This window comes from Dermacentor silvarum, chromosome 4 (assembly GCF_013339745.2).
Source record: "Dermacentor silvarum isolate Dsil-2018 chromosome 4, BIME_Dsil_1.4, whole genome shotgun sequence".
NCBI lineage: Eukaryota > Metazoa > Arthropoda > Arachnida > Ixodida > Ixodidae > Dermacentor > Dermacentor silvarum.
In genome coordinates, this window is record NC_051157.2 from 115469282 (window position 1) to 115496933 (window position 27652).

Below are 27652 nucleotides of genomic sequence, written 5' to 3' on the forward strand. Positions count from 1 at the left end.
TGCATTTGGTACCCCAGTGATCACACAGCGCTCACCGGTATAGCGGCAAAAGCGGCGGACCGTCGCCATGCGGTCCGATTATGAGGTTCGAAACACTGAGCACCGTACACGAGAAATCGCGTGGTGAGAAGCCGAGTTGCGTACGGTACACCGGGTTCGTACTGGGACGTCGTGATCGCTAACGCGCAGGTAACGGCGCCGGCCGATGCCAGCAAATAGCTTCAACATGTGTGAACAGCGCACGGTGTTCAATCGAGCGTTTCGTTTGAGCCCGAGCGCACCAGAAGATAAAGCATCCTTATCGCGAAAAAAAAAAAAAAACTTGCTAGAAATCATTCGAACAATAAGTCAAATGCAATCAGCTGATTGAGATTCGTCCAAACTGGAGCAGGGGGGAATCTCGTGACGTCACAGCGTTGCGCTGACCGCGGTCGTTCGTAGTTCACGCGCACTGACAGAGTTCTTCAATCATACTGATTCCGAAACTCCCAATTCAAAACCCTGACGAACTCCGGATATCAGTCGGCCGGGGTTATAATGAAGAAGGAAGCTTTGGAAACAACATAAAAGTTGAGCAAGTTGTTAAGGGTTGATGTTGGGAGGCAGGCGTGCTCACAAGCACGCATGTAAGAACGAAAACGACATCACAAACGCGTGACTGTGTTGACCTTTTTCGTTACTATGCTCGCGTCAGTGCTAGCACGCTTGTCTTTCTGTAACTATAAGATTTACCTCGTGAGCTCCCGTCTAAACACGACAACTGAGAAATAATTTTTCTAGGCCTCCACTGCACAGAATTTGATGAGGTTTGTTGTGTTTAAAAGAAAAAGAAAAAAAGTAAAAATATAGCTACTATAGGACGCATATGTTTTATTTAGGCCATCGATATTTTTTACAAAAAATATACAAAATTGCAAAACTGAAAAAAGAAGAAAGAAACTGAAGTATCGAGTTTTAACTCTGTAACTCAGTAATAAACAGGGATATCGCAATTTTATAAACTGTGCCTAATTAAGACGTATAAAGCGGACAAAACTGATGCATTATACACCGCTCTCAAATATACCACTTATTTGTGAGTAGGGCCTATGCAAAACTCTCGTAAGCATTGTAACTATCTCACGTCAGCTGTAAACGCTTATATACATCAATTTTGTTCGCTTCAGATGCCCTAACAGATGCAGTTTACAGAACTGCGATATCTGTTTTTTGTGCCCAGTTGCGGATTTGCAAACTTAGTGCTTCAAATTTTTGTTTTATCTTACCACGATGTTCCAGCTATTCTTGTAAAGAAAACGTACGAGGTCCTAAGTCGAAATCATGCTGAGTACCAGTTGCTAGAATTTAACTGTGTCCCTTAAATGCGACACATTTGATTCAATTCGGTCAGAGCGGTTGTCTACAAAGATAGCTTTTCTGCGCTTTACATGTATTTGGATAGAAAGATCGAAGTTGGCCCCGAGCTAAAGCTTGACGCCTTAAGCTAAAGCGGCTTAAGATTGACGCGCCTCCCAGTGAGTGAAAAAAATAACACTTGGCTTCAACCTATCGTCGCCTATCACATGTAAAAGTGCTCGAAGTGGCAAATCATGCTGAAAAAAAAAAAAAAAGAGAACGATGCTGAGCGGAAATCATATGCTGCTAACTCCATTTCCTACCTGCTTGAGCGGGCAGATCTTGGCGAGCTTGGACTGCGACATCTCCCTGAGCAGCTGGATGACGGCCGTCTTGACGCTGTCCATGGTCCACAATTCCGGGTCCGAGGGGATGCTGCGCGCGGGAGCACTGGTTACTCGAAGCCAAAGTGCACGCCGTGAAGTTCGCAGTTCGTGAGCAGTTCTAACAAACATTTCGAGCTCGCCTCCCAGTTAGGGTGCCTCTACTAGTTAAGCGCCCTCTACTGTTTCGGTGAACCGACTACTTCTGAGAAGGAACGTGCGTGCAGCACAAGGAGACAACTTTTGAAACTGCTCCAGCAGCATAACGTGGATGGCCCGTGCGACACTCGACAGATTGACACTTTTTCCCCGATTTAAGCGACAGGCTGTTGTTGCAGTATCGACACCCGAGTGCAATCGTATAGATCGTATATAGAAACGTATGTGTGCGGCTCTGATTAGTCATCTGGGGAATAATAAGAAGAAGAACGCGTTGAATCAGCGAACGACTACAGGAGAAAATATTGGGGGGATCGGCAGCCGCTGTCTATAGAGACGCCCCCGACTACGCGATTGCAACGTTTTCATTTTACATGGGTGCTCTTGTCATGGACATTCTTGTCGACCAGCAGGCAACTAGATTATGGTTGGTTACGACAATAATAGCTTGGCCGTCTTCTCTGGTTAAACTCAACACCACCGACCGGGCCACTCACTTTTACGTGTCTGTTAAACCGGTATTCCGCAAAGGGCAATACCCGTTTACCGGACACATTAAAGATCCTTATTAAAGAGTTTTGACTTGTCCGAATAGGTATCGAGGTTTACGGAACGACGGAGAGGTCGGCTGCGGCAACAGAGCTGATATGGACATTTTGTGGCAGTTAGTGCAACTCCAACGCGTGAACGATTGTGCTGCCACTGATGGCTTGTGTGCTCAAGTCGTAGGCGAATTCAGATGTGGCTTTGCGGCTGTCGGCACGTGCGTGACCGACAGCATTCGTCAAAACTAGCTTTCTCACAATGAAAGCTATTGTGTTGAAAAGACAACTTGTATTCCACCTGCCAACTTCTGCTATGCACTGTCTGACACCGTACACCTATATGCGCCTTGCTGACTTAATGCCGTGGAAGAGGGAGTGCTGAATGAAGGGCGATGACGAAGGCAGCGCACAATAACGGTGTAGCGGCGAAAACGTTTCACTTGACAGACACGGGTGCAAAATAGGTGCATCGACAACATGAGTGGAACAGACGCATGCAACACAATGCCCTAGCGAGTCCGAGTGCGACATAAAGTATAACGGGGATTCTCGGGCGATCCTAAAGCAACAGTCGGCAACTATAAGACAGAAGGTAGTTGGAAGCAGGCAAGAAGTTATCGAAGGCGTCGGAAGATAGCACTGCGATGGTGCGCTTTACAAGTTTCGAAAGAATTTTGCTAATTTGTTGTCACACCAAACTGTTGCATGGCTCTTCGCTTCAGAGCTGGAAGGCAACGTATTAGAGCGTATCACAAATAAAACCTAAATACCCCTAAATAAACATAAATAAACTCTACTCGTCGAATTGCACGCAGTGCGGCAGGTTGTTTGTTTCTTTTTCTTTTTTCTTACAGCGACACCAGCGTCCTTTGATGCACCATTTCGGCGGCCTCGTGAGTTGTGCGAAAGTGAGAAAGCGTGCGTGTACAAAACTCCCACAGCAGGCAAACGACGCGCCATCAGGACGACACACGCAAAACCCAGCCACGGTAATAATAAATCACTTTTTTTTTTTTTTTTTTGGTGTCCTTGGACCCCGGTGACGTCTTCAGCCATCCGGACGAGTCGGACTTGCACTTCCGGGTCGAAGCTGAGCAGCGCGGTCTGCCACTGATCCGCGGTTCTGATGTTTAACAAAGAGTGTTCTTTCTTTTGGACCTGGCTATGTTTGAGGGGGCACAGCCAAACCATGTGCTGGAAGTCTGCCCTGCCTCTGCAAATTTTGCATTCGGCTGTATACAGTCCTGGGTAATGGCGGCTGTAAGTCATAGGGTTAGGGAAGGTGTTCCTCTGGAGCAAACGCCATGCCACCGATTGACACTTAAGAGTTCGGTGTGCTGCGGTGCAATTGACCCTCTCAAGTCTACAATGATCAAGTATGTCCCGATAGGACACCAGCCTATCCCGCCCCGACCGGCGAAAAGAGTGCGCATCAACGGTGGCAAGGCCGGCGTCGACTCAGTTAGTTAGACCTCGACCCTCGAGCGGCGTCGTGCGCGTTCTCGTTCCCTGGGAGGCCAGAGTGGGCCGGCACCCGGACGATTTGAACCCCTCTGACTTGAAGTCCCTATATCGGAAAAATACCTCCACTGAACAAAGCCGCTTCTCTTTCTCCTGTATCTCCCATTGGACAATGATAGCGCGCGCTTTCACTTCACCATATATATATATATATATATATATATATATATATATATATATATATATATTCCGCCTCAGAGCCATGTTGAGTCACTCTGCGCAGCCGCAGTCGCCGGCGGCGGCGCGCGCCCGGCCTGAACGGGGGCTTTCGAGGAGCGCCACCGTCGACTAGCTTTCGCAAGCAAAAAAGTAAAAAAAAAAAGAAAATAATAATAACAATAATAATAAAACAATAATAAGCGCTTTAGGAGAGGATACGGCGGAGCAAAGAGTAGATGGCGGTACTTTTACAATATAGGGATTTTACTCTGACTCGGTCGCCGCGAAAACCGGCCAGCAGCACGTCGAGTGCTTCGGACGCCCCCTCGCGAAATTTAGGATGACAGACTTGGAGCTGCTCAGTATGAATTTGTCATGGAGGAAGGAAAATGGAATTTGTACTTGCAGCCATTGCCAGGGCAATGGCTGCCTACTCCCCAACTTCCGGCGACGTCGTGAGGATCGTGCCAGAAGTGATTGAATCGCACTGTCGATTTACTATTGCTACGGCCATGGCGTCGCGATCATCATAATCGGACGCGTCCACATAGACCACATCCGCAGACCTCTCGAATCGTTTGCCTTTTGGCTAAGATCAAGTGTGTTGTGCAGTGACTGTGCACGCCTGCGTTCCGCGTTATGCGCGAGGTGCGTGTTCTTGGGTAGTGGCGGGACGTATAGAAGCTCGTCCTTATCTCCGTTGGTTTGTCCCATTTGGCTCGGTATATCGGGATTCGTAATTATTGTTCAGGGACTGTAAAACGTGCCGCCCTGTCGGGCTTTTGGAAAGCCTTTCCAATTGAGCGGCCCTCTGAGCTTTGGTCAGCTCGTCTAGGATATTATGCAGTGCCAGTGAATTCGAACCGTTTATTCGAGGCGGTGACAGGTATGCCTGTTCGAAGGCCTTCCTGATCATGGCGTCCATTTTGTTCTTGTCGGCCATCCCGAGATTCAGGAACGGGGCGACGTAGACCACGCGGCTCAGGACGAATGCCTGGACCATGCAGTCTGATGAGGTTGCCCTAATTCATCCTGTGATGCCGGTTGGCAATCCGCTAGGTCAGTCGATACACGACGCTCTTTTCAAGTGCCCTTATATGGTTTCGATGTTGTACCTGTTGGCCTGCATTCGCAGGCGAAGGACCCTGATGCTGTTTACTGTCGGGATGAGCTGCCTCCCGCTGGCGTAAAGTTTGATTAGTGGCGTTAGAGTTGCAGATTTGCGTCCCCTGCGGGCCGTTTGATAGAGCAGGAGCTCCGACTTTTGCGGGAAGCAACCCAAGCCTCTCGGCTTGACGTACGCTTTTGTCCGTCGCTGCCCCCCGCAATCCAGAGGGTGACGTCGTCACCTATGTTTCCTAATATTTCAGGGAAGCCGAGCATGGCGACGTTGAAGAGGAAGGGCGAAAGGACCGATCCTTGTGGCGTGTCCCTGCTCCAGAACACGCAACTCGGCCGACTCGAGGCCCCCGTTAAGGCGGCCGTCCGGTTCGTTAGAAAATATTTCACGTAGTCGTAAGTTCGAGGGCGCACGCCTAGTTTTTCTAGGTTCTCCAGCACCGCTGCGTGCCTCACGTTATCAAATACCCTGGTGTCTAGAGGAGAGCAGCCGTCTCCGTCGATAATCTGGTGTTTGAGCCTCAGCATCACTTCCCGAGTCAATAGCTTGGGTCGAAATCCTATCACGGCATGAGGAAAAAAAAAAAAAAAAAACATTTTCATCCATGTACCTGTTGAGTCTGTTCAACACTATGAAAGAAAAGCGAAGTGCTACCAGAAAGCTTTACTAGCTCGCAAAAGATAGCTTCTTCAAAGTCAGCGTCCGGCCGCAGTGAGCATCGTTTTGCAATAAATTCTGATATATCTTACGGATACCTTTATTGAAAAATGAGCGCAAGATACTCGGCAGAACAGACTATAGTGCCTACCTTTAAAGTGTTTGGAAGACGCCGAGCTTTACAGGGGTGATAAAACGTTACTCTTAGTCGGCAAGAACCACGAACGCAAGGACCACGAAGGCAGGAACCGCTAACTTTCAGCCAATTTTTATTACTATTACTAATTATGCGCAATCGAATATGAATGCGATGGCTGGCGCACAGTTCCTTACACGTTGTCCTCTCTTCGAAGCACTACGTTATTTGGCGCGGTTGTCACATTGTTTGTTCTGCGTGTTAGTTTGAAAACGGCAATATTGTTTTTCTTTTTCTATTAAGGATACTTCCGCCCTGGACTATTGGTCCTGTGGCGGAAGGGACTAGGGCGATGCAGCAGTTTCTCTACTGTTGTCTCGTGGTGATGGGACGGATACCTACACGGGATTCGGGATCCTGGATGCAACTCAACAGGGGTGGGCATGTCACGAAGGGTTTTGGCGAACTTACACCCAATCCCACTAAGACTGTGGTCCAATAGTGCCAACTCGTAATACGACAGGTGCTCGCTATTGAAAATTTGTTGGAAGTTATATGTACGGGCAATTGTTCAAGATAATGGACGTTTTTCAGCGCAGCAGAAGCTCAGTTCATCGCGGCAGATTTGGTTAATGCCATATAGCTAGCCTATAACGAACAAACGCTATTACAGCCAGGTTTTAACGTTGCAACAAAATGCATGAGTGCACCAGTCACGGTAGCTCTGCACTTAAGGTTCGTGCTATGTCCAGCCACGTCCCGCATCTAGTCTCCGCATGTTCGTGCCACATGAATCTGACGGCGCAATAACCCACCGGATTTGTTATATTAACAAAGACGGTCTGTAATAACTTCATGTTTCTATTGGCTACAACTACTGCTACGCGGCGAACTGAAGTCCGCCAACGACGAACTGGGTTCATCGTTGGCGTGTACCCATACGTGCCAGTTCCGCCCTTGCCATTATCAAAATTTTCACTCCGACATACAAGGTGCTTCACGTACGGCAAGCCATGCGTATAAACAACTGTACTGCGGTGGAAGGTCGCGCTGTCTTGACAGTACAAGGAGGTACTAAGGGTGCGCGCGCTGAGCCCAAAGTGCACTAATTTACGATGAATTTCTTTATTACGGTGATTGAAAACAGTAATTGTGAAGGAAAGCTGACTAGCAGTGCTGCAAAGAACCATTATAACTTTGTAGGGAACCAACCTACACGAATTTGCAACTTGGGCAGTTGAATCAGTCAATTTCCACTTCACTCACTAAAATGAAAAGTTCCCTGTCAAAATTCCATGAATTTTCCAGGCCACCAGACACAATGAGCACATGGTTTTCTATTCGCAAGGAAGTAATTAAATTTACGTGCACCCCCCTTGGGCACTTATACTTGTTATTGCTCCCCGGAAGACTGACTGACCAAAACGTACAAAACAAATGATCCAGCCTCCTCAAGAATCTCCCTGGAGCTTCACTCGGGTCGCTCTGGCGACAGGCAACAATCGACCACAGAGTTGCCAAGCACCTCCGCGCCGTTACCGCTTCCTAAAACAGGCAAGAGGCAACGTTTTCACTATAGCATGTAATATATTCGAAGCCCTTTCCATACTCCCGTCACACCCCTCTCCTGCGCCCGCACCATCGCAATATTTCGCGCATTCCATTCCTGCTCCTCTACGGCCGTTATGCGTTTACCGTACAGGAAAGCATAGATCCCTACGATCTCGTGGTTCTTAACAGCTCGTTAGAGTGAAATTGACGCACCCTTTTATCAATTTTTTGATGTAGCTAGTTTTGGGGCATTGTGTCCAGTTTCTCAAGAAATATACTGGCAAGGCGTGCTATTTTGGACACCAGCGAATTCCGTCACATTGTCAAAACCGCGTTCTTGTCAGCTCGGGTGGGCACAGACGTCTAGGGCCCCTACGAGCGGCTCAATATGCCGCCTTTACTGAATTTGACTTCATGGCAGAATTCGCCGATGTCCAGAATAGCACCCCTGGTCTCTTTATGCAGTGTCATGGAGTTCAGCACAACTTTCGCTAACTGGGCCGGTTGGCAATATTGCCGTATACTATCAATGACAAACAATTCCACATTGTTCTCCATGTTACGGTTCTCTGTTCCCGCAAAGCGCTCTCTATTTGAAATTGTATGCGCTTAATTTAGTGTGATAGCCTTGACTGTTGTGTATAATTTCGCTCCATACCACCTCAAATTCCAGCAAAAGTGCCCATCCAACCAGAGGCATTACGCAGCATTTCCGGTTATCTGTTCTCAGTGGATCATCAAAAAAAAAAAAAAAGTTCAATGGTCGAGCTTCTTCGCTAAAGGTATCCGCGTTTCTGTGCGCAACCGCTTGTGGATCCGTATACGTTATACCTGCTTTTGTAGATCCAGGTTCCGACAGCCCCTACGAACTTTTCAGCCACCGTAAGGGACAGTTTCGCCATAAGGGCGTAGCAATGAATGCGATAGCAACATGTCTGAATATTATACGAAGTCTAAGCCTCGTAGCTGTAGTGGCAGTGCGAAGTAAACGTAAGCTACCCAAGTAAAAACTAGCTGTTGTGCAAAGGGGTCCTCCGAGTCCTGCCATAGGAAAATTTCATTTGTGTTTATGACTTCACCACCACTGCGGGGTATATTGTGATCCTCTTATCTCGGCCTGTCCTGGAGTAGTGCACAGCCTCGGCAATAAAATTATATCATTTTCAGGTTTTGAGCCCCGTCATTGTTTCGCACTTTTTACATTTAAGTCTGAGACGATTTAAGATAAAAAGCATGGGCTGTAGGTGTTTTGTTCAGTGACATTTGTTTGTGGGCTGCCATTTTCAATATTCTGAGGAATAACTTTGTCAAGAATTTAAGACCTGGTGTGAACAATTTTAGTGATAGTATGGGATGGCAATATAACCCGCATATACCGCATGTCATGTAGCATGGCGTGGCATATAGCATACATATACCCAAATATATACGGAACCTCACGGCCACGCCAACGACGACGGCAGAAATTCGCCTGGAGTGTCCATATAATTGCTATCGCAATAATACGTACGCAGACCGCTGCTCAGTGGGCCCCTTCGCTGCAAGGTCGTCCTCTCCAAGCACAGCTTACAGCGCTCATCCAAGGTACTCACCCGGCTCTCCGTCAGAGCTCTTCCTCTTTCGCCGAACAAACAACTCGGTTCAGGAAGTAAATACCATCGGGTAGACAAACACGACAACGGGTCATTCAAGAACATTCGGTTTTATTAGTAACCGCGAACAAAAAAACAGGTCAAAAGTAAAAAGACTCGGCAGAGAGATACCCGACCAACATCTGCGAAAGGTGGGCTCCCTTCCTCGCACAAACCTCGGAACAAAGGGGCTTCTAAGCCCTTTCCCTGCGATCCCCTCCTCTCCCTGGCCCTCCCCCGGCTGTGTGAATGCCCCGAGAAAAAAAAAAAATAAAGAGAAGGAAACAAACGCGAGAGACGGAGGGCCCAAGAAGAACTTTGAGTATAACTCTGTCGTCTCTTTCTCTTCTCTATGTATATAAAGCGAAAGGTGCTGTGAGCTAGGCCCAACGTGGCGGCCATCGCCGCCTCTGTCTTTGGATGGGTGTCGCGCCGGCCCAGGTCAGACAGGAAGGAGGGGAGGGGGGGGGCGGGCCCTTGAGCTGGGGCAGCGCCACCTAGCGGGCGCAACGTGTTATCACAAATGAAGAGGGCGACCCGCTCCCTCGGACCACCGAGGAAGCAACTCTTCCTCCACGGCTCCTCTGCATCGTCGTCGTTATTGTTACTGTTATTACTATATAATAATTATTACTATAGTTATTGCAGGCCACACCGTCTCCCCAGCTTGCTTGGTACCCGTGTAGTAGACGCATACGGGAGACCAGTGAGGCTGCGCGCGACACTACTCTCTTGCACTTCACGGCTTTTAAAACACAGCCGCCTTACACGGAAGGTCGTCTCCACTGGCGACTCGTAGTTTAAAAGATGGAACAAAGACACAATAAAGCACTGAGCGAGGAACGTTAATGACAACGGCGACCAGATGGGAAAGCCGAAAATGCACTACTACCTTCTACGCCGGTAGATCAAGCAATAAATTCTGCAGCGACACTCTCATAACACAAAGCATATTTGCTGCCGGCATTAGTGGCATAGAATCACTGCCCGTTTCTTTCTTTGTTTTAGGGATCCAGCACAACGACAAGGTCAAAGCTGAAAATGTGAATAAGGCATCCGAACGATCAGCAGTATTGCATGAAGCCTGGACAGATCCTGTGAATAAGCAATTTAACGTTAGTTCAACTAACGCATTCGAAGTTATCCAAACGCATACAATGCGACGGGTAGCTGACCGGCAAGTTGCAATTTATTTTACAGTTTTTAACTTTCAATCAAACTTAGTGTGCGTCATTTTTTTTTTGGGCCAATATAATCCACAGAACTCAGCTCTAAAATTTATGAACACATTGTTTCGTGTTTATGCAACTGACAATCACTTTACGTAACAGCCAGTAGTGAATTGGCTTTTTCTTTTTTGCTGCGCAGTAATAGAACTTACCTACGAGCACAAGAGATAAGAGGAACGGTTACGGCAGCGCCTACTACATATGTAGGATAACCAATCTAACAGCTTTCCATATGACAAACCACCGCATCTACTCTCCATTTAAAAAATGATTGCTGGCTCTCTCGTAACCGAGGGTGAATGCAAGCATGAAATGAGCACCATGTGGCGTCTTTTGCTCCCTGTGGTGCCACTGCCTTCAACCGCTTTTCTTCTTCCAACAGTGCAGCGCGCTCAGCGTCCGTCGCTAATTTTTCTCCTTGTCGCAGACCGCTCACGACTCACGGACCGCTGGCGTTCGAAAGAGCACAGGAAACCGATCTGCCTTTTGAGCGTCGCTATTGGAAATGACAAATAAGACTTCAGCGTACTAGAAGTTACAGCTTGAGAGATATCGTGAACAAACATTAGGAATAAATCGGAAGCAATATTTTTTGTAACTTGTTCGGAAGTATCTAGCATATGTAATGCGGTCTGTACAAAGGGTTGCGGGCCAGAGACCACATTTTCCTAACTTTTGACTGGTTGCCCGGATGATCTCGTTTTGTTCTCGCAACGATGCGCGGATGTTCTCGTTTGAGTGCCCGGATGTTCTCGTTTGAGTGCCCAGATGTTCTCGTTTGAGTACCCGGATAACGGATCCAGCTTTTGGCTCAAGGTCACGTGAAGGTCGCCGACAACGGGAGCTACAAGCTGAATATCTAGAAGCGGCGGTTGAATCTGTTTACCCGAGTGTCTCAGCAATGTCCACATTCTGGCCATTACCCCAGCCCCTACCCTCCACTGCTTTTTTGCAAAAGAAGCGAAGCCGCGCATTAGAAACCCTCACCATCTGGTCGCCGCACAATGATCATCAGACAAACGCAAGAAACAAAACCCGCATGACAAACAAACCGGGACAACGGTATCGTCCGGCTTAACGCTGGCTCCGAGGCAGTGCATTTCTTTGGCGACGCAACGCGCGCACCTCATGTCCACACATGTGCCCACGTCGAAAAAAAAAAAAAGTATTTACGACGGCAAACTGTCTCAGAGGTGGCCCGCGAAGCGAACAGGCCGCACCAGCACCGGTATTGTGTCCAGCAGGAAAAAAAAAGAAAAACGTAACAAACTCGCGCGCGCACCACGAACACACGTAACCGCGGGATCACATATGACACACCGCGTTCCAGCAACTGCGGCCGTAACCGAAGACTGCAATACGAGAAGCACATCAACTGTCATCTTCGTGCGTAAGTCTCGACTTAACCGAAACGCCCGGACAGCCGCTCTCTCCCCAAAGCAGGATGTATAGTAGGAGGCCACTTTCCGTTAACGGTTCGTCTACTCAGGTGCATTTCGCTGGTGTCAAGACGGTGCAGCCAATCGCGTCTGGGACTGGGACCAAGACGGAAGAACGCCAAGACATAACTAGAACTGACGAAGACAGGACTGTCAGCGGTAGCCATAAGCGCTCACGAATACGGCGCACAGCTATCGGCGCCAGTCAGCACCATCATCCCTGCGATCTCCAATTACCCCTGTCTTGCGCCAGTCATAAGCGCTGACAAACACACGCGGACTCTCAGAGCTAATCGCACGTCTCTGTGTTCTTCCGCCTTCGTTAGAGTCATGCTCTGGATTCGCACACCAAGTACGAACCAACCAAGCGAACCAATTTCAAGGTCTTCACCAATCGCGCTAGAGCAATCTAGCAAACCGTTACAGGAAAGCGACCCGAAATCGGTCACGGCAGCAGCGCTAGCCAAGCTTAATAAAGGGGCCCCTCGCAAGGAACATTAATATTAAGCTGTATTGGTAAAATACGCTTCTATAATAGCAAAGTGGCCGCGCTTACCACGAGAGCAAGTTTACAGTAAGCAAGAAAAGATGCGAAAGCTAAACGCGGGTGGCGACGCCACCGTGAAATTCCTGCACCACTAGCCCTGACGTCATCAATTTTAACAGCTGCTACTCGCGTCTAGTTAAATTGCTTACCGGTAAAAGAGGACTATATTGCAATCTAAAGAAACCAAAGATGCAGCTAAGACAGTTTTTTCCTGCGTCAAAACGGGCCGAATAATAATTAGCTGAAATCGCTGACGTCCCGATGACGTGGCGGTGCTGACAGAATAGTAAGGAGGGGGAGAGGGGAGTGAGTTCCGCTTTCGTATACCCCGCTAGTAATCAGCGTTTTTCCACCGAATGAACTAAAAGAGATTTGAAAGAATACGCACTTTTTTTTACTCTCGCCTGATCCAGCGTTGCGCTCTTTAGTGTCTCAATTACTAAAGCCTCACCTCCCACGCGTCACCACGAACATCCGTAGAACGGGTAGCTTCAGTAGAGACAAGAAACTAAAATAGTAGGGAACAATAGAAACTGCAACCGTTGGCGACAGGGGCCCCTTTATACAGTCGAACTCGGATATATCGAATCTGAAGGGGTTCGATATATAGCTAATTCGATATACAAAATAAAAATTGTATAAAAAAATGTTCAAGGGGACTTTACAGCTGTTCGATGTACACAATAATTCGCTTTGTGCGGGTTCGATATATCCGGGTTCGACTGGCTTTCCCGCTTGCACGCGGTGGCGTTCGCGTCGCGATGACACACACACGAGCACAGAGAGGTCGCGAAGAATAAAAAATAACGAGACGAGTGGCGCCCCCTCGCGGGAGGCGTTCTATACACCTTGCCCTTTCTATAGAGTTATTGCTTTAGTCATCGGATTCGCTTTGTTTTCGGCCGATGAGGCGACTACGTGGTGTGCTTTGTTATATTGACATGAGTGTGTGTGTGTATATTTGTCCGTGAGTCCGTCATGTCCTCCAATGCCGCCAACGCACAATGTATTTACATCAGTCGAACAGCTTGCTACGCACTCGAGGTGATGTATTGCTCTCTCTCTCTCTTTCTCCCCTTCTCTCTCTCTTCGGCTCTGCACCGGCTTTTTCTTTTTTTCTTGTAACACCGAAACGCGTAAATAAGGAATAAAATGTGAGTGTATGTACAAAACAAATTACGAAGTCACCGGCATTAGAGCAGTAGGACCGGACGCAGCTTAAACACGCTGGCTACGTCCCTGCTCATTTGATCGCTGGCGTGCGCAAACTCTTCAAAGTCAACGGTCACACACTGGGACGCGCACACATACAAAAAAGAAGCTCTCTCTCTCTCCCAGCTCCACAAGCACAAACAGCCCGCAATATACAGTGACGAGCAAAAAAAGAATAAAAAAGTAAACACATCACCGGGACAGTGCATTTGTCATACACTTTCATTTCGATCACATCCCTCACGAAATAACGAAAAGGCGAGTCCCAGTGTTCATCAGTCGCGGCGTTCGGAACATTCGCAAAAGCCACGAACGGACGCCAGCGTGAATTTCAACTTCCTAGTTACTCTGTAACGCGATCTCAAAACGCGGGCTTTCCTGCGCTTCTACTAACGTCTGAACGTGACCGCGCCGCCCCGTTACCAGGAGTCAACTCGCGACCGTCTTCTCAGCAGCAATGGCAGCAAGCCACGAGAAGAGGCAACGAGGCTCGCGCTTCGCACAGCCTTTCACGCATTTGCTTTCGGTGACGTCAGAAACTTTGCCCGCGCAAATCAAACACTGGGACTCGCCCGGCCGTATCTAACAGTCTCCTAACGCTATTTCCGAGGAACTATACGAAAGGCGCTAAAATAGTAAAAAACGCGCGAAAATCAAAGCGCCCATCAACGAGAGCAACACGGGCATGGTAAAGCATGCAACGAACGTATTTTTTAACGAAAGGTGCAAGGACTACTACAGACGAAGTGTATGTATACGCATGTAGTACGTTATTGCGTTTGCGGCCATGTCCAGAGGCATAATAAGGCATTAGTCCCTTCGGTAGCGGGGTGAGCTTCGGGCCAGTAATATGTACACCGTAGAGAGGAAGCAACTGCCGAACGCCGATAACGTCATCGATCTCAGAATGCACTCCGCCCTTTGCCTTACGACTTGGTGACAAGAGGGCGAGAAAAAAAAAAAAAAAAGGAAACGCGTCGTGATCCGATCGGTGAAGATTGCACACAATGATGATGTATTTCGCGAGTCATTGGGAATTATAGTGACAGACAAGAAGGCGATAACGCACGTAGACAACAGGTTGGAACGCTTAAAAGAGTACACGAAGAAAAAACAAGACAGGCATGCAATTTCATATAGACTGCCGATACTGACGGAACATCGTTGCTCAAAACAGGAACACGATTTCTATATTTACACTACAAGGAATGTTCACGAAGACGACTGTCATGACGTCGAATAACGGCTCCCACAAATACCAGTACTTTTTTTACATACGGAACTAACAGCAAGCAATCTAAAGAAATCTAACACCTGAATTCGACCGAACGGCGATAGCTGAGGCGTTTCCAGATACGTAAATGCATCGTCCGGCACTCTTACTAGATTCCATAGAAAAAAAAAAAGATATAAAACACGTGGCCTTTTGCTGTGAAATGTTTCTTGTCAGCACTTAGTCGTTCTTTGACCCTTACCCGATTCCTTTGACCCTGACGAGATAGTCTACCATCACAGATAGTGTAACACCTGTGTACTTAAAGATTTAGGTCTAAGCACGTTAAAGAACCCCAGGTGGTCCAAATTAATCCGGAGCCCTCCCCCGCTACGGCGCGCCACGTAATCAGATAGTGGTTTTGGCACGCAAAACCCCATAACTTATATTAATTTTTAAAATACGACCGGGATAAAACCCGTTATCTCGATCTCTGCAGCGTGACGCCATAACCACTAAGCAACCTCGACGGTCTTGTCAGTTGTTCAAGCACTACGCGACGCTTCGATACAGAGAAACATCATAATAACGAATTTGCGGAGTCGTCACAAAGCCGTCCGAAGCCAGAAGAACGAAGTTTAGACAAATCCATTCACATACCCCTCACTCCGTAGAAGAAATAAATAAAACTATGAGGAAGCACTATGTCACGCAGCCAGCCATCCCAAGCTATCTTTTCGTGCAACAATCCTCCTTGCTTTTTTCCTCTCTCATAAAGTCGGCACAACGCGTGTACCCGGCGGAATTCATCGGGAAATCACTGGAGAACAACGCCAGCGCGGTCCCTGAACGGACGACATTTACTTTCTTTCTTACGTGTCTTCTCCTCCTCCCCGGCAGACTCTGCCCAGCTGGCTTGGTTCGCGGTAGGTTTTAATGGACGCACACTTGTTCGGGTGCCTCGCCAACCACTCTGTGCACGTTCTCTTTCGATATGTTCGCGCAGCTAGAGTCGCTTACATTGCAATGAGTACATTCATCGCCGTAGCTGCAACGTTTGTTTGTTGTGTGCCAAAAGTGAACTTAGCCCCGAGTATTACTTACACTTTGGTGAACGTGCCACTGCGGCAGCCACTCGTTCCTTCCGCACCCACCGACTTTTCGGAAGAGCGCGCGCTGACCTCTCACCGCTCTAGTACCTACACGTGGCGGCTAGGATGACGTCAGTGCACGGTATTATCAAGCGCACCCTGTCTTGCTTTTTGACCGCGACTGTTTTTCACCGGTTTATCACTGTTATCGCTTTGACGTCCGACGCCAAGACGTGCCTGACGTGCTGTCACATTTCTTGCTTACTCCGCTTCTCGACCTGCTAGCACCCAAAGATGGGTACCACGCGTTGGGCCGACTCTTCTGGCTTCAATTGCGCTGCGCGATGCCCCCTCTATGCATCATTTACACCGGCTGAACTACCACGCACGCGGCTCACGTAGACACGTTGTCTTAGGAAAGGACACGCCACGAATCTTCACGCTCCTTGAACAGCTCAATGCGAAAAGCGTGTTCTCTGAAACCGCGTAACGGTAAGTACAGCTAGAAACCTGCGTGACGTGCGCCTATGAGAGAGTGAACTTGGGTATCTCCCATAAAGTTGAGTGCGCGTAGACGAATACACCGATCGCGCTGCGATTGGGGCGTGCGTCTGTGACGGGGGATACGAAACTTCTGACAGCCGTACGACAGGCGCACACACACAACACTACCCTTCCGACAACCCTTCTACATAACTAATATTGCACTTTCACATCTATCCTTTCCAATGTTGGCTCGGGCGATTACGCAAAAATATTCATTCCGGAAATGAAGTCAAGATGAAGTGGATCGGCATGAAAGTGGTTTCACCGTATTCCTACCATCAACATTCCAGAGATTTGATCTAAACCGTATTGCCGTCACAGACGACGGTAAGCACCCGCCTAGCCGCCCTAGCGACGGCTCTGTGGATAACGGAAACGAATCTCAAAGGCTACGCTACTGCCGAGTGCACACGCTGGCAGCGATTCGGGAGCCGAAAACACGTCATAGACACCATGTTTTAGACATCACGTATACCGCGATATGGCATAAAATACAGGATGCAGCATGAATACGGCGCACCCACCACACGATGTGACATTTTCATCTTTGTGCTCTGACGAAGAAAAATCGGCTTATAATCATAATTATGAGAAGAGAGATACCTTGTCGAAAGTGCGCGGAAATGTTGATTTCAGTACTCAACCGAGGTATTTAAGCAAGAAATAGGTGGGTCTGGTACCCGAATCAAAGCCCCAGCGACGGTTGCCTCTCTGAACAGGAACGGATCTCGAAGGCTTGCGAACTGCGTTAGCCGAAGTGATTGCGGAGCCCGAAACACGTATGACCACCATATTTTAGACAATGCCCATAGACTTTTTCAGGTGCTTAAAATACCCTAACATAAACTCGACTAGAGAAGTAATCATGTCCCTGAGCTGTCTTCGGGTATCAGGAGGCTATGTAGTCTTTGTAAATCGCTCGCAGTGGCTACTGTGCCACTGCTATAAATCGGGACAGTCATTACTCCAATGAACGGGCACAGCAGATGACAAAAAAGTATATACACGTATATCCTGCGACACACAGGCAAAATAAATTTTAAAAAGTAGAAAAAAAGAAAGAAAACACTATCAGAGCTACGCAAATTCTTAGTAGGCGTACATCAACAGTGCCGGCTGTTATGAGCGAACCCTTTTAAAGGCTCGCAAGATTTTTCCAGACTGTTGTCTTCAGCAACCGGTGGAGCACTGACAAAGATTACTCGGGTCTACACAACTTCACACGAAAGACCGTCAGTAACAAGGAGATGCCCCCCTAGCGGCAACTGCAGCGTCCGATCACTGCATCTAATTGCATCCACTGCAACTTATAAACCACGTACTTCAGGATTTTTCCGCGCAGCCATTGAGGGTCTCGGTAATACTACATTTCACCTCATTTCACCCATTCTCCTGTTTGCGAGGATATTCTTTTTATAGATACATAACTAATAAAAATTCCTCGTGAAGTACGCACAGGGACATCACCTAAGGTTACGATCACGGTGTAAGGTTACGATCACGGTGTAAGGTTACGATCACGGTGTAAGGTTACGATCACCCCTGGTGAACAGGATGCAGGAGGAGGACACACACCGGTGACGACATAAAATCCAGAAAACAAAAGCTTCGCAAAATGACTTGGATGAAGCAGAGCCAATATGTCACAGATAAAACCACCAACGTACGTGTATCGCTCCGACTGGATTCTATGCAGCGATTTCACTGTACCTTACATGCGACCCTAGCGCCTCCTAAAGTGTCGCCGCAGCTTGCGCTCGAATCGGGTATACATGTTTTACAGAGGAATGGGAAAAGTTGGTGTTCCAGCAATTTCAGTCCGAACGCAGTACAATTCGGCAATCGGCTTCTTGGCAAGGGACGATGCGCGCTTAACACACTCTGCTTGCCACCTCAACGGAGCGAACGGATTCCTCTGGAGGGCTACGACAAGTCGAGCAAACGGAGCATAGAATGAAACAGGCAGTTGCCACCGCACAAGGGCGCTGTCAGCATTACCTCTGTTCGTAGTGCGGGGCCGAGAACCCAAAGCAAGAGCGCCAACTACGCCGAAGGCATGTGACGGAGCATTTTGATTGGCCAGAAATACACGCCGCCTGTGTTAGTTCGAGATGAATGTTATTGCACCTAAGATGGGCGGGCCGTATAACGGGACGGGAAAACTGATTATTGCACTCAAGTATCGAAAGCTTCGTGAAGGCAGGCTATGGCGACTGCTGCAGCAGCTCCGTTTAAAAGGGCAGTAAGGAGGAACACGACATCGGATTACATCAATTGGTAATTACTTTTTTTTTTCTCAAATGATAAGTACAAGAATGGAAGGCACAGAAATAGAATAAATTGCCTGCTAGCGGAACAAGAAAGACATAACTGTGAATTTAGCGTCCACAACGCGGCACCGACTATACGTCAGTCCGAACGCCCAAGATTTTATCGTATTCTCGCGGAACAATTGCACCAACTTACCAGGACGAGTCTGTGCTCACTTTTTAGTTAATGCCTACCCCCCCCCCTCACCCTTTCTTTTTTCTGATCGGCAGACAATTTAACTATAGCGGAGCAAACGCTTCCGAAATATATGACGTCACAAGGAGCTGTTGCGAAAGTTTCACGAAGGCCTGGCCACCGGTATCTTGGGTCGCGACAGGTGTTGCGTGCTCCTGCCGAGTCACTGCTTAAGGTGAGTGCGAACTCAAAATTCAAATCGTAATTCCAAGCAGTGTAATCGGTCAAGCTAAGACTACCTTAATGTTTCTCTTTAGCGTCCCTTCACCTTCACTGCTCGCAAGAGACGGCGAAGCTACCGCTGAAGGATTCAAACTTCTGGGGTTTTACGTGCCAAAATCACGATATGATTACGAGGCACGCCGTGGTATAGGACTCCGGGTTAATTTTGACCACCTGGGTTTCTCTAAAGGGCACCCAGTGCACAGTACACGCACGTTCTTGCATTTAGCCCTTATCGAAATGCGGCCGCCGCGGCCGGTATTTGATCCCGCGCCCTAGGGCTTAGCAGCGTAAATAAAGCCACTACGTCTCCACGGCGGCTTTCGAAGGGCACACATATAACGGAGGATAAGATACGGCAATGCCACAGGGCCTCGATGTGCAAAATAACGTGGGGAAAAAAACAAAAGGTGATCAAGAATCCAACAGAACGGTGTAGTACGACAGGAAGCTCACTTTCCTGCATTTTGGGAGCCAATTTGAGATCACTACCGACGCCGTAGCAAAGCTTGCGGAAACGCGGTTCTGAGAAAATTTTGAAGTCAGTGCTTTCAAGCCAGCGATTACCACACTAACACAGCCTTCGCCAAAAGTTTCGGAGCCGCCACTACGCGACAGCAGTAGCCGCCGCCAGGCCCTGTGGGCGAGCATTGCTCGTGTGCCATAGTTTGTGATCGATTAAGAAGCTGCCTTTGTTGACCCCCAAGCCTTATGAATTGATTAGCCTGTCTATAGACAAATTGTGTAGGAACAAAGTACGGGCTGTTTTGTCTCATAAGAATTTTTTTTTCGCAGTAACCTACGGACGTATTATTAAAAAATATATATAATGTAACGTCATGGGTCTATAATTATAGTGACCCTCTTCAAATCCAAGTCTGAGGTTCTATTTTAGGCGTAATATTAATAGTCCACGGATTGTCTGTGGATGATGTATGCCATGTTGAGACTCACAGTTGTGCAGAGCGTTTCGTAAGCGTGCCTCAGTTTATAACTTGACGCACTGCTACTCGGAGCATCAACTCTGGAGCTACCACCACGGCGTGCCTCATAACCCACAGCGAAGTTTGGGAATGTTAAGCCCCACGTTTGCTGATGGCAATGGAACGCTTCTTCTATCCCTACGTCACGTGAAGGGAAACTGCTTCATGCTGACGCTAACCCGGTACCATTCCTGATCGGTGCTTAGTTGCAAGCTCCTGACCGCATCTGCGAGGCCCGACGCGTGATTGAATGATAGCGGCGTTCGTGTAGCGTTACCATAATTTACTAACAAATCTTTTAGCTTAAGGCTGACCATCATATACCGTTGACTAGCCTTCATTCTCGCCTAAACCACGCGCACTTTACTACATTTCGGGATATTTGCTATATTCAGTGTCCCTACGGTGCGAGTTATCGATTAATCCCCGGGACCAGGGCCAATGCAGTGGAATCTCCTTGATACGATCTTCACGGGAACTGGAAAATAAAGCGTATTATCCAAAAATCGCATATTCCAACGTATTATAAAACAAAATCTTATTATCGAGGAAAGAAAAAAAAACGTATCTTTTCTTTTTTTTTCTTTCTTTCTGGGGTTTTACGTGCCAAAACCAGTTCTGATTATGAGGCACGCCGTAGTGGAGGGCTCCGGATTAATTTTGACCACCTGGGGTTCTTTAACGTGCACTACAACGCAAGCACACGGGCGTTTTTGCATTTCGCCTCCATCGAAATGCGGCCGCCGGGGCCGGGATTCGATCCCGCGACCTCGTATTATCCCGAAAACGTACTGTGCAGAATCGTATCAACGAGGTTCCACTGTATTTATTCAACCGCGAAGCTTTCTTTCTGAGAAACCCGTACGGTGGTTCTTTATGTAGCTGCTACTCTCAGGGTGGACGCCAATTTTTCCTTTGATATCATGATAACTGATAGAGATGGTCTAACTTCAGAGTCTGAGTTGGATAGAGCGATGAAAAAAAAATATATAATATATAAAACACGGAAACAGAATCTTTGGTGTCGAGTGTAAGTACTCCCTGTTATACTGATATGAAAATGCATTCGTATAAGACGCAGCTCGAAATCGTGAACGCATTAGATGAAAGGAAACTGCAAAGGATGGCAATTTTTTTTTAGCTGTAAAACATCGTAACCTTGAAAAAGCGAGGGGGGGGGGGTCATTATTCTATTCCCAGTTTACATATCAATGCTTTTACTTGCATTATGTGCACATTTCGCTACCAATACATATGTGAGCAGCCACCAATACACATGCGAGCTCGTTCAACATTTTGTAAAAAAGAACAAAAAAAAAATGCTGGCTCTCCCATCATCGAGGGTAGATGTAAGCCTGAAATGGCTACCACATGGCGTCTTTTGCTCCCTGTGGTGCCGCTAGGGTGGTGCTAGTGCCGCCGCCTTCAACGGCTTTTCTTCTTCCAACAGTGCAGCGCGCTCAGCATCTGTCACTAATTTTTCTCCTAGTCGCAGACCGCTCACGACTCACGGACCGCTGGCGTTCGAAAGAGCACAGGAAACCGATCTGCCTTTTGAGCGTCGCTATTGGAAATCACAAATAAAACTTCAGTGCACCAGAAGTTACAGCTTGAGTGATATCGTGAACAAACATTAGGAAGAAATCGGAAACAATACTTTTTGTAACTTGTTTGGAAGTATCTGACGTATGTAATGCGGTCTGTACAAAGGGTTGGGGGCCAGAGACTGCATTTTCCTAACTTTTGACTGGTTGCCCAGATGATCTCGTTTTGTTCTCGCAACGATGCACGGATGTTCCAGTTTGAGTGACTGGGTGATCTCGTTTGAGTGCCCGGATAACGGTTCTGGCTTTTGGCTCAAAAGTCACTTGAAGGTCGCCGACAACGGGAGCTAAAGCATTTCATGCTTAATACGCGCCGCAGCTAAATATAAACGAGTCGATACAGTGAATTCCAAGCACGGCTTCTCAAATCGGTGACGCTGCCTAATTCAAGTGTTTGGTATTGCGATCAATAATCGAAAAAGCAACTAATTTGTGCGCGGGAGTCCTGAAACTTGCGGGCAAGCACGAAAACTGCTCTTCCAGTCATAAATAATGCACCGCAACGGTAGCACGCGTGTATATTATGGACTTCCGAATGAACCCACAACACCAGTTGAGAGAGATGCTGCGACCTGGATAATACAAATCAAATGCTAAGAAACACAAAACACAGTTTGACAAGTTAATGAGTACTCGAAAGCCTAGCTAAGAAAACCATTACCTCAGTGGAAATAAGCAGGAATAGACTAGCAACAAGCAAGCGGATTCCAAACTGGTCACACTAACAAAGACACTAACAAATCCACAGTATAGAACAAGAGTGTAAACAAAGGAACGTTTGGCGAGAGTGACCTGAAGAGAGAACCCTCTGGCATGGCAAACCATTTTGGCATCAGCAGCGCCCCCAGCTTAGTCCAAAGAACAAAGGCTTCTCCTAGGAATCACCCCCACACACACTACGGTGTTTTAACCCCTACCGTGCATATGTAGTGCCATTTACGGATCACACAAGCTGCAGGCGAGAGTAACAGTGCTGGTGGTGGGTGACAGTGGTTTCAACCTCACTGCACAAAACAATTATTGCAATAAAAGGTTATGTGCTACACAGCAACTTCAGTAAAATCGCCCGCAACAGCATAGTAAGGAATGTAAAGTTTCTTTTTGTTTCTTTAAACAAGAACAGCACGGGAAAAAAAAAAACTGTTTCTGGCAAATTGTGGTTGAACAAATTGTCACACGATGATGATACCAGCCCAGCTGCTCGCGTCCAGGTCTCCATTGTTTCTGTATTCCGTAAACTGCAATACTATGTGTAAGGACAGGCAAAAACAGCTCACATCTGACACTGACTACCGCAGAAGAGAGATCCGAAACTGTTGAACAGAGGAACAGAGTCATGTGAAATTCCGGGCGCATGAAGTGGTAAACATGGAAATCAATACACATGGGGAAACTGTTAAATAAAACAGTCATACGTGGAGTTGCTCAATGAGGGATAAGTAAAACTCTCGAACAAGTAGTTTTATGAGGAACACACTAAGACCAGTGGTTGGTTATTCATAGCTTTGTGAGCAGGCACGCCTCATGATTTTCACGGATAAAATTTAGAGCCGCAGGCAAATGAAATCTATGCCCGCGAAATAAAATTTGTGAGTGAGGCAAAAAAAGAAATAAGGTTGCAACATGTGTCTCTAGTGTATTGCAGGCCCCTGAAAGGAACTAGCCATGCTCAGAAGAGGTGGTGTAACTAAAGTACCATGAACTATGTCGCCTGTAACAAACACGAGGCAGCCACATCTTCAAACTAAGACCTGAACTAAAAGTTACATGACAGACTAATACAGATTACATCAAGTCCTTTCAGCGTGCCGTTCATTGTGCTCCAATGCTGACCGCAAATTAAAGGTTAGAAGATGGCCTTGTAACACAAATCCGGATGCAGAAGACAACCATCTTTGCTCTTTTGCTTCCGTGAAAACACATCCGCTGCCAATGATGTGGTGGTAGTGTGAGTGGAAGCCGGTAACACTGAAAGCTACAATACCACACACCAACTCGCAACACTACAAAACACGGCTAACATAAATGTGGGACAAGTTCGAGCCTTATATTAAATGCTTCATGTCATAAAAGGGGAGCACGACATCTCAACAGTGGCCACCCTGACTGCCGGATACAAGTAACAGTAGCTTGTAGGCCTGTAACATGGTTACAATTTGTTTCTGTCAGCATTTTTAATTATTGCAAGGTGTCAATGTCTCCTAACGTTCTTGGAATGCTCTAACAAATCAAAGACCCATTCGTCAAATTGCATAGACTGCAGCACGGAGTTCCCATCAAGGGAGGTCTGAGTAGACAAACACTGCCAAAATTTAAAAAGAAGGAAAGGCTTATTGCTGTTGCTTATAGTGAAGGAAATAGGACCCTGATGGAAAATCTAGCAAGTGAAAGTAACATTGCTGTTGATTGTACAGTGCCTCGGTAGTTAACTGAATGTAACACATGCAAGGTCCAAGTGTGTCTTTCAAGCATTACTGGGCAACGAGAGGGCATCATGACAGAGTTATTAAAGCTCTAGATGCGCAGTCACCAAGACAGCAGCACGACATTACAAAGTAATATGAAATGACACAATCGAACTTTCTTTTTAAGGGCAAAATTAAAAGCACCCCTAAGAACTGATGATTACAGTTATGCGTAACAATATCATCAATAGGAGCTTTGCATGCATATTGCACACTACACAGGAAGCAAAGCAGCAATATCCGGTAAATTGAAAAAAAACTACCTTAGGGCCCTCTGAGCCAGTCCCGGTGAAAGGAAACCGAACTATGTGCGCTATAATGTTAGCATTCGGAATCTGACTGCCACCATTTGCAAACAATATACGAGCCATGTAAAATTGGCATCGATGTTGGTGACATTCAGAAGGCAAATATGATGAATGCGATGTCAAAATTACTAGCATGCCAAAATTTAAGAATTGTAAGTCTCCTCTCCGCCTCGCCCCTCAATTGTAGTGCCAAAAAGGCCAAGCAAAAAATTAGCAATACATGTTATTGCAAAGGAAAGTTTTAACTGTTTAGAGAAAGAGGTTTCACTTGGCTACCTTTTTCCCTTTTTCTTTCTTACCCCACTTGCCACCTCAAAGAGCTGAGGAAGGCAAAAAAAGAATAATAAAGGAGAAACGCACAATTTCACAGTTAAATAATGAATCCAAGCTGCAGGCAGAAGACTTCGCACAAGTGCTATCGGTCACGCTTAGATGATCAGCCTGTATGTACACTACACCAGTTATGCACAGAATGTAAATAAAAACTAATAAAAGGTAACAAGGAAACAATAAGGGTGCATTCACAACAGAGGTGTGGAAGCATAGCAAAGGCATGTCAGCATCATTAGGTTCTGACAGTCTAAATCAGTCTCCATGATTCAAGGAAGTCTGTGAAAAGAGCAAACATTACAGGCTAGCAAAGCTAGGACAAGTGGAATGTGTGGCCCTGCCAATCTCAGAAGGCTCCACTGGAGAACACTAGTTGCAATGATTTTGGCTTGCCCAGTTGCAATGGCAACAAGCTACGAAGTAGACAAAGGCAAAGGGCCTGAGTCTGCATGCCAAGTGCTAAAGCTAGCATTCCTTAAGGAAAACCAAATGTCATTTGAAGGTTGTGCTTCTTGCTTTAGCAGCCTTCAGCTACCAAACTTGCCATCATGGAGTAAACTGATTGACAAAGTTCTACACCAAAGTTCATAAGCAACCAAGCAACTCCAGTGTGAACACACCCTTGCAAGCAGACGGTGGACCGTAGACAAAAGGGAGCTTCCCACGCGACCTTTCTCACATTCATTCGGTACAGGCTTCATTGCAAGTGGCCCTAAGCACCACCCCATACTACCTCGGGTAGTCGCTGGTTCTAACGATCGAGCGTGAGAGAGAGGGGGAGACAGAGCGTGTGTGTGAGAGAGAGAGAGCGCGAGCAAGCAGGTGAGCGTTACTGCGCGCGCGGCGTAGAGGGGCGGGGCCAGCCGCAGTCTGACTAGGAGTCCTCCCGCACGACGGCGAGCACGCCCGGCGACCTGCGACGTCACTGGCCGCTCGCCTGTTGGGGCAGCGGCGACCGGACGCCCGCGTCCCGGGGCGAGCTCGCCGCGCTCGCCGAAGAAGCAGCGGTCTCGCCACCACCGCCGGAGCCTCCCGTCGACGCCGCCGACTTTGGGTTGGGCGACGCGGAGGAAGGCCGCGGTGGCTGCTGCGCGGTGGCGAGCCGCTTGCACTTGGCCCGGCGGTTCTTGAACCAGAACTGCACGTTGCGGGGCTCGAGCCGCGGGAACCGCTTCCTGTACGGCGCACTGTTCAGCTCGTCTGTGTGGCGCACGATCTGCGCGTGCGAAGGGTGCGTGTTGAGCGCAAACCAACGCTCGAGGCGCGGCACTTCGGTCACCGGGTCGATGAAGGTCCGGTTCCGCTTGCGGCGCTCGTCGCGAAGCCCGCCCGGAGAATCGACGGGCGCCGCCGCACACCCCGAGGACGCCGTCGTCGCACCACTCTGGCACCGCGATTCGTCGTCGTCGCTTTCCTGGGGAGTATCGTCCCCGCCCGCCACTCCGCCGCCCCCGCCGCCTTCGTCTTCTTCCATGTCGCTGCTCCCTTGCGAGTCCCGGGGCTCCTCCTTGACCACCAGGTCACCGTTGCGACCGCGCACCGACAGGTCCAGCGTCGCCTCAGGGCTTGGCGGCGGCGAATCGTCGTCGTCTTCGAACGAGTCCTCGTGCATCGACGTGGCCGCCGCTCCGCCGAGCGCCGAGGCGGACGAAGAGAAGCCGTTGCTGTTCCTGTGCTGGCGAAACCCGTCGTACCAGTCCTGCGTCAAGTCCATCCCGCCGTCCCAGGCGGGACTCCGTAGCGGAGGCAGGAAGCCGTTACTCAGCGACGAAGACGTTGGGCCGCCGTCGCCCACGGTGCCCAACGAGGATGCGCCGGTGGAGACACCGGAGAAAAGCTTGAGCTCGGCCCGCTTGTGCGCCGCCCGCGCGTTCTTGAACCAGTACACAACGTTGTTCACGTCGAGGGGCTTGCGTCCGCGACGCGAGTCCAGCGAATTCAGCTCGCGCACGTACTGCTGGATGGTGAGCCTCGACGGGTGCTGGTTCTCCGCGAACCAACGGTGCAGCTTGGGCAACTCGAGCTCCGGGTCGAAGGAGGTGCGAATGCGCGTTCGCGACGAGGAACAGCCACCGCTGCCGCCACCGCCAGAGACGCCTGTTAGGGACTGCTGCAGACACACTGGTTGCTGGGTCTGCTGCTGTTGTTGCGGCTGTTGGATCCCGGGCGGTGCTGCTACGGCCGGTGGCGGCGTGGTGATTAAGCTAACGGGTTGCGCAGCGATGGAGATGGAAGAGGAAGAAGGCGGCGGGGGCAGCGCCTGGAGAGGCGGTTGGGACAGGCTCAGCTGCAGAAGCCGGGGAGGCGGCGGCACCACCGGAGAGGCCTGCTTCTGCTGTTGCTGAAGGTGCTGCTGCTGGAGTTGGTGCTGCAGAAGCGCCACCTGGCGACAGTGCTGGAACACTTGGTGCAGATACCACTGGTCGAACTTCTTCCGCGTGTCCTCGGAGATTTCCCACTCGGCCTTGCCCTTGCTGAGAGCTGCTAGCGTCGTCTGTGCCGAGGAAGGGATGGAGGAGGTGGGGGGGGGGGGAAAGGGGAGAAGGTCGTGTGCCGTGCCAGGGACGACAGGGAGAGGAGGACACAAAAGAAAATGCAATTCAAAACAAGTGTGGCGTAATGCGTGAACGTGTACGCGCAGTTTCTGGCGGACAGCACAAAACAAATGTACGTCCACGTCGGTTTAGGTGGCTCAACAGCCTGTTAGGCATTAGATGCGCGCCGCTTTGTACCAACGACAACCACGAAATTCTACGGCAAG

General features: G+C 48.5%; 1 protein-coding gene and 1 long non-coding RNA gene across 2 annotated transcripts in view; both read right to left on the minus strand.

Annotated features, from left to right (window-relative positions):
• Positions 1-9252: 9252 nt before the first annotated feature.
• Positions 9253-17656, minus strand: LOC125944760 (uncharacterized). The gene is made up of 2 exons (XR_007466460.1): positions 11222-17656; positions 9253-11177 (listed from the first exon to the last, which is right to left on the minus strand). It is a non-coding gene; the product is annotated as an uncharacterized LOC125944760 (long non-coding RNA).
• Positions 17657-19511: 1855 nt separating this feature from the next.
• Positions 19512-27652, minus strand: part of LOC119450550 (homeobox protein dve-1-like) — a 76197-nt gene continuing 68056 nt past the window's right edge. The window contains exon 6 of the mRNA XM_037714045.2: positions 19512-27385. Within this exon, the coding sequence (XP_037569973.1) occupies positions 25814-27385 (1572 nt within the window). The 3' untranslated portion in view covers positions 19512-25813. The remainder of the gene's footprint in view (positions 27386-27652) is intronic.